Here is an 8,044-nt window from a genome sequence, read left to right on the forward strand (position 1 = left end):
GATATTGTCTGCCTGTGTTTTCTTAGTCTTGATTTGGTCTGCCTGTGTTTTGTTAGTCTTGATTTGGTCTGCTTGTGTTTTCTTAGTCTTGATTTGGTCTGCCTGTTTTTTGTTAGTCCAGATATTGTCTGCCTGTGTTTTGTTAGTCTTGATATTGTCTGCCTGTTTTGTTAGTCTTGATATTCTCTTCCTGTGTTTTGTTAGTCTTGATTTGGTCTGCCTGTGTTTTGTTAGTCTTGATTTGGTCTGCCTGTGTTTTGTTAGTCTTGATTTGTCTGCCTGTGCTTTGTTTTGTAATTGTCTATCGTATGATTTGTAGCTGTGAGGTCTTACTGTGTCTGTGTTGTGTAGGTACCTGACTGGGGACTACGGATGACATTTAGCATCTGTGCTAAGTCCGGTGCATTTACATTGATGCTCAATGCATTAATGTTGATAAATGTGCATTATCCCAACTCAATAAACAAATAAAGGAAATGAAATTACTTTTTTAAGTTTAAACAACACAATTCACAAGAATGTATCATTTTGGGATATTTTCATTGGTTAACAGTATTAGTAGTAGTAGTAGTAGTAGTAGTAGTAGTAGTAGTAGTAGTAGTAGTAGTAGTTAAGTGGTGATAGAAGGAATAAATCAATGCTATTTATTATGTGTGGACACAAACTGAATGCCACCCCCATCAAAAGTCAGTACCCCTGTTTGGCCACCCCTGTCAGCCCCTGGTTGGATTTACAGTTTTCTTTGTTTTGCACTTGAAATGCCAAGCCGTCAGCATCAGACTTGGAAGATAAAGTAGGCCCTGATGTCAAGTTAGTATGAATATAATACAGAGCCATGTCCCTTTATAATATTCCACCAAATAACTGTCAGTATCAAACAAAAATGTTAAATTTTTAGCTCTTAGTGATTCCTTTGTTTCATTTACAATGATAAAGGCAAAAGTAGGAACCAACATTAGTATTTTTCATCACATATTAAACATCTTTATTAAACTACCTCAACCTAGGTTGGGGTTAGGGTACAGTTTAATGCTTCATTATGGTCAACCAGGTTCAGCTGTATTACTGCATCTCAAAGGTCTCATAATGTACGTTATATATTTGTTTGTTTTTATGTATAGGTTGAGGGTCAAATCAGATCTGATGGCTTAAAATACATTAAAATGGAAGACTAGGTTTTATTGCTTTGTTGTTTTCTCTGTCAAAATAAAAACTCTTCAAATTATCTCATGCTGGTGTTCAACCTGTTGTTCCTGGCAGAGCTAAAGCCCACAGCTGGGTGTTTATTCAATTTTAGGAAACTTGAGCAAAACCAAGCAGAAAGGTAAAATTGATTAGCTGATCCAAGTTGGGAAGTGACTAGATTCCTAAGTCTGGATTAGTCTGATACAGTTTATTTTTGTTTAAACCCCTGAGGGCCAAGTTTACACATTTTGTCATGTTCCAACACAAAAATGGTTATGTATTATTAGTTTCTGTTGTGTGAACTTGGAAACACTGCTTGCTTGAATGATGCACCAGTCTCCCCAAAAATATGAATAGAAATTGTGGTGTTAAACAAAGAAATATACCTCAAAATCTTGTCCTGTGGATTTGTCCTTCAGCCCCTCGGGCAGAAATTATAGAGCATATTCATGTGTTTTATGAGGGAGCAGCTTTGGAAGAAGACCTGAAGTGAAAAGTTGAGGTTTGTGCTGTTCCACATGTTCAAAAACAATTCGTCTTTCCTAAATTACTTACCGAAGAAGCCGCTCACACGTTCGCTGTCTTTTTTAGACGATAACTCTTCATATGAATAGTGTGGTGAGCATTTAAAATTCAGGAAATGAATCAACAAAAATTTCCCCTCCTCTTTATTGAACATATCCCAAATATAAGTTCAGTTATTTTCCTTTAAAGTACATCTTTGACTTTTTAGTGAACAACAGTACACAAATATATTAAGTTAGTCTTTTAACAGTTCTTTTCAGTCACTGAGAGCAAACATTTCATGTTCTCAAGGAAAAAGACATAAATAACAATGAAACATATCATCTGGGCCACATGGTGGCGACATATCATTGTGTTCATTTGTCATCATCATCATCATCATCATCAAAGACGTCGGCTACAGTCCTGTGGAGGAGACACAAACACAGCTCAGAGTCTGAGGTTTTCTATGTTTGATGTGCTCTAAGGTCAGTGTGAATGTGACTTACTTGTAGATGGATCCTGTGACTTCATCCAGGAAACTTCCTGCAGAAAAGAGACACAATGAGAAACAGCTGGATGCACTTTGCAAACTCCTCAGAGGGAGCTCATCCCACCAAACTGATCAATCCTCTGATTGATAGTTGCCAACACATCAACTTATACATTTCAGTCTGTCTCTGCTGCTGCATGGTGAACAGTCCTACTAAAATTTAAGATGTGTTTTTATTCCCTGTGGGAGGTCCTGCGGGCTCTTCTGCTGACTCTTTTGGGGATCTTTGTTCTCTTTATAACTGTGAATTAAGCCCCAGGTTTACAGCTTCTAATTATTAATCTTACATAGCAAGAACTGAGCAAGGAGAAAAGCATATTTATAACCCTGTAAAAGTGTGTTTTTGTGTGTCTTGACTCACCTGGCTTGCAGACAGTTTCGCAAACAGGACACACATGACAGAAATTGCACATCTGTGAACCAGACAGAAAGTTAAACAGAAAAGTTAAAACTTGTCAGAACTTTTCTACAAATTCATAAGAGCCATGATATATCTGTCCACAAATAGCACATGTTTATTCTCTTGTGTTTGATGTATGGAAGCAGATTGTCATCAGGATAAAACAGTGCGTGTTTGGACCAAGAAACAAAACTTTTAATGCTGAAAACTTTGATTTTGTGCAAAGTTGGCAGGAGTAAATGAAATTATTATTACCGTATGTGCCCAAAATAAACAGATAAATAATATACATTTTCGTCGTTTGAGGAATTGTTGGAAGAACACTGATCTTCATCATCTTTACAGACTCAGCTCCACTTCAAATAAACCAGATAAAAAGTGAACCCTGATGTTTTGATTTTGTTTTTTGTCCCTTTAGACTGAGATTAATGTTCTGTTCAATCAGGTGTAGTGCTGCATGTTTGTATCATTATCGTCTCACCTTGCAGTCATCACAGTGGTCAGACTTGTCTCCCTCTTTACAAGGACACTTGTCACAGCTGTCACAGTGCTGCAAGGAAAAGTCATAAAGAAATATAGAGATCAGATCTTATAAACCCATGAAGAGTAGATATGAACAATGTTTCACTTTCATCATATCAGTTATTAACTGCACACTGTGATATTTTTTTATTTCAGGTTTTATATTACTTTATCATACTATGTATAAATCATCATGAAATCATTTTACAAAAGCAAAACATACCTCACAGAATTCACACAATGAGCAGAGAGAGCCCTTATGATAGTCATCGTCATCATCGTCGTCGTCATCATCATCATCATCGTCGTCGTCATCATCATCGTCATCATCATCATCATCATCATCGTCATCATCATCATCTGCAAAAATAACACAAACGTGCCTTACAACACTATACAAAGTGAGAAAATATAGCTATGCAAATATAGGCTAGTTTGCAAGTTATTGGTACTCTAAATAACTTAAAATGAAGACTACATTGTCTATGTGCTGAAATGCGACCAATATATCAAATCTAAATTCTTAATACAAGGATTTGGTAAATTTGACTGTATTCAACTTTATTGGGATGATTTTTTTTTTTCCTCTGTCCAGTCCAACTAAGTCTGTTTAAACAAAAAAAAAGTGAATATTCTCCAACTTTACTGTAAAAGTGTTGTTTTAATAAACCAGCAAACACAGCTAATCATTCAGAGGAGACCTACTGTGTAGTTAACACTAGTTACCAAATAATTTAGCCCCTCCTCCAACAGCTAATAGCCAATCAAAGCCTTGGCAACGGTTACAAGGCACAGCCATAGACTATATATAATGAACAGCGTCACTCCGCCCTTTCCCATTGTGCGGTTTTGAAGCCAAAATATCCCGCTCCAGAACGCAGACATCTTTTAAATTTTCTGCAGCCAGAGTCTGTGCAGTAGGGATCTTGTGTTTCCACGGTAACGAGCTCCGCCCTACAGCGTACCGTCACGAGGTCCTACGGAGTTTCTCTCTATGGCAGCTGTCAATCAAAGCAAACCCAGAAGTAAAACCCTGTTTTTTAACTTCTGATAACTAACGAAAAAGACACTTTTCAGAAGAAAGAGGCCTTGAACACAAAACAGTCAAATAATAACTACATATCACCACAGCATACAGATGTAAGAAACATTTGTATGATGTGTATTTATTTTTTACAGTTTGACCACAGCCCCATTCAAATGAATGGGGGAGCTCAGTTTTTGACCTATACTGCAGCCAGCCACTAAGGGGAGCAGTTTTTGTGGCAGCCTCACTTCCAGCCGAGCAAGATGACGTCCATTTTATATGCAGTCTATGGGCACAGCAGGCAGGTCCATTATCGCTGATCTTTTATCTTTTATCTCCACACCTTGAAGAGCGCTTGTTTGATAAGAATTGCAGAATTTTTCGAGATAATTGAAAGACTTTTGAGGTTGGTGACATTTTTTCTCTCGAGCTTTTCCAGACCCGACAGCAAAAGTGTGACAAATGAATAAAACTGTCTTTTTTCTGCTTTAAAGTAAGCAGCAATTGTTAGCATATCTAGCTAACCAGCTTATAAGTTTAAGTAAACCAGCTCTCAAGACCAACCAGCACATCATTAACTAGAGTCACCTACATTTTTGATTTTAGAAAAATATTTAATTTCATTCCTATCATAACTAACGCAGTCATTAAGTAGGTATTTTTCAGCAGTGTTAAAGGTGACCCACGATTGTACTTTTGGATAACCTTAGAAACTCTGTCAATCTTTGGTTTCACATCAGCAATTCTGGCAGATTCTAACAAAGACAGCTCTATGTTTTATACAGTTTAATGTGAAAACGTAAACTCTGTAGGACCTCGGGATGGTACGCCGTAGGGCGGAGCTCGTTACCGTGGAAACACACAAATTCCCTACTGCGCAGAATCTGGCTGAAGAAAATTTAAAAGATGTCTGCGTTCTGGAGCGGGATATTTTGGCTTCGAAGCCATTCAATGGGAAAAGACGAAGCGACACTGTCCATCGTATATACATTCTATGGTTGACGGTTGGTTAGCATCGCTATCCTTGTTTTTGTATCTTGTAGCTTTAGCTTCAGATTTTAGCATTCAAATCTTGCATGTAGACATCAAGTAAAAATCAGGATTCCACTTTTAATTCAGCTTTAGACATGAAAAAAAATCCTTTTTTGTTTTTAGACCAAGCTAACGGAGCTAGAGCTTGCTTAATTAGCATGCTAGCTGATGCAACAATAAAAAAAGTAGTAAGTTATAAAATGAGCTGATTGTATACTCAGCTGTCAAAATACATTTCTTTCATGTAGGCCTATGTTTCTATCTCAACAACGCCTTAAATGACAGGAAAATACCAGGTTTTTGTTTGACAGTAGCGTTATAATTTTTTGCTGACTCATGAAATATGCTTAACCACACCTCATTAAATGATTAGTACAGTAATAGGTTCGTAGAGAGGTGGAAGTACATTTTCTACTCAGTAATGCTGGTAATGATAATGGAAGCTGTGTCAGATGGAAACGAGACATAACAGTTTTCCTGTGCTCACCTGAGCTGGATGTAAGATATCATATGACCTATTTTGTTTTCAATATTGCGAGGAACTTTAGGAGTTAAATCTGCTGAGATTTAATCATTAATAACATCATGTGCTGTGCAAGAACTGTAGATCTTGGCAGACATGAGGACAGAAAAAAAGAGGGTCAGGACTTAGTGTGGGGTAATCTAACAGCACATTCAAACCCTGCAATGAATTAACATTACACATATTTTAAAAAATACTCTATTGGAACCATGTGTATCACCTATAGACTGTATAAATAATGGATGTAGTATCCCTGACGTCAACCATCTGTTCCTGAGCGCTGTTTTGAAGCCAATCATCGGCGGGAGCCATATTGGAGATGCTGAACTCAACCTAACTTCTGTCGAGCTAGTGTGAGGTAAAGAGGCAGGCTTTGAGCCTCTTAGCCAACAGCTACAGTGTTCCTGTCTGTCAGTCAAGTCAGTCATGTCCTTAATTGGCAAAACTCGTAAATAGGGATGCACGATATTATCGGCACATTACTGGTATTGACTGATATTGGCTTTAAAATGAACTATCGGATATCGTCCAACACGCCGATATCCGCCGATATAATTAACCGATAAAATAATGGGCTGCTGCACACATGTTGGGCTCATGTTTGAAGTTAAATTAGAATTTAGGCAGCAATCTGTAAGGTACATGTAGCTGACTAATTTAAGCACATTTACTGTCAAAGAGTAAACCATTTTATTTAATTTGTGTTTAATTGCTGTACAGCTGCACTTTTCACATGTTCCCTGTGAACAGAGGTTAGGTTTACTTACTATGTCAAATGTGAAATTGGCCAAATTTGCCCTGGTTGTGGGTATTTTTATGATTGTCTCAGGGAGAGCATCATCCAAGTTTTAAGTAGGATGTATCTTTTTGTATGAATTTTGTTTGAAAGCAATTGTCATAAATAAATATGCATCTAAAAGTATTTTTCTTATTTTGCACAAAAAATGAATATTACATAACAAATGTGATAAGAGTATCACCATAATACTGTATGCTAATTCCAATACAGAAAATAATTGATGATCTCTGCAATTAGGTGTGTGGAAAAAAATGTCAGTATCGTTAATCGGCTAAATGAGTTGTAAAATATCGGCATTTCAGATATCGACAAAAAATCCGATATCGTGCATCCCTGCTCGTAAGTTTAATATCTTCTGAACTGTTGCGTTATTAAAAAATTCCCCCCGTACACTGTGTGCCGTTAGAGAAATTAGTTATTCAGACTGAAGCCATTTATTGAACCAGGCTGTAAACATGTTTATTATTGCTGTAAAGATCGTCTTTTTTGAATGTGTGTATGTGGTTTCCGGTGTTTCTACAGCCAGCCTCAAGTGGACGCATGATGAACTGCAGTTTATAACACTTTCACATGGGCTTCATATTTTGAGACTGGAGGTTGATGCTCGGTATCGCCACTTTGGAGGTTTTCTGTGACCACTCAGTTAATGCATATAGGTTGACTTTATCATTTCTGTGTAATGTGCTTATCTTTTCCAGGATAGCCAAAGAAAATATTCCACCCACATGTAAACACCTCTCCAATGATTAATTTTAATAAAAATGTCTGTTGTTTTTTTTACATTGATTCGTCCTCTACTATAATGTCCCAGACAGGCATCTACAAAGGACAGAGTTCATAAAGAAAACATGCTGTGGTCAGAAGAGATACTTACAGGTTTGTGTAGCTCATCACTCTGGTCCTCATGCAGGTAACAAAGCTGAGTACATTTTACAAGCCTCTGGCAAAGTAATGGTACTGTGCATGCATTGTTAAAACTGTAATACAATTGCTATGCCTTTGGTAAGAGATATTCATTTGGGTAGTTTATGATCATTTGATTTATTTAATGAATGAAAGTAGGTTAAAGACATATGGACAGTGATGAGTGTTTACACACATAAATGTTCACAGTCTTCACAAATCACAGCTTTGTCAAATAAATAGAGAAAAACCAGACAACCATTTCATCTCTTGACAATTTGACAAATTATAATTTATCTCATTAACATCCTCTATACAAAGAGATGTTTCTCTCTTTTCCCAAACACTCCCTCCCTGAAAAATCATCAGCAAATTCACTGTTGTAGCATTTCATAACAATCTACTCATTAATAGCATTGTTTCACTAAGACTCAAATGACTGTTTTACTGTATCTGTGCCAAATAATCCCTGAATAGTCAGGGAAAAGTTGCATCAACTTAAAAGCATCAATGCAGGCTAATGACATGAGCATTAAAAGTTATTATTTGATCTAATAGTTAAGTACATCAGTGTTTAGAAAAAAAAAGAGGTATCA

At 36.8% G+C, this 8,044-nt stretch overlaps 1 protein-coding gene across 1 annotated transcript in view; it reads right to left on the reverse strand.

Moving 5' to 3' along the window:
- Positions 1-1,857: 1,857 nt before the first annotated feature.
- The window catches only part of LOC117832805 (acidic repeat-containing protein), a 7,951-nt gene continuing 1,764 nt past the window's right edge, over positions 1,858-8,044 (reverse strand). The window contains exons 2-6 of the mRNA XM_034712089.1: positions 3,388-3,525; positions 3,124-3,192; positions 2,604-2,655; positions 2,199-2,235; positions 1,858-2,115 (exon numbers count right to left, since the gene is read on the reverse strand). Coding sequence (XP_034567980.1) covers positions 2,067-2,115; positions 2,199-2,235; positions 2,604-2,655; positions 3,124-3,192; positions 3,388-3,525 — 345 coding nt within the window. The 3' untranslated portion in view covers positions 1,858-2,066. The remainder of the gene's footprint in view (positions 2,116-2,198; positions 2,236-2,603; positions 2,656-3,123; positions 3,193-3,387; positions 3,526-8,044) is intronic.

Source organism: Notolabrus celidotus, chromosome 20 (genome assembly GCF_009762535.1).
Source record: "Notolabrus celidotus isolate fNotCel1 chromosome 20, fNotCel1.pri, whole genome shotgun sequence".
NCBI classification, from domain to species: Eukaryota; Metazoa; Chordata; class Actinopteri; order Labriformes; family Labridae; genus Notolabrus; species Notolabrus celidotus.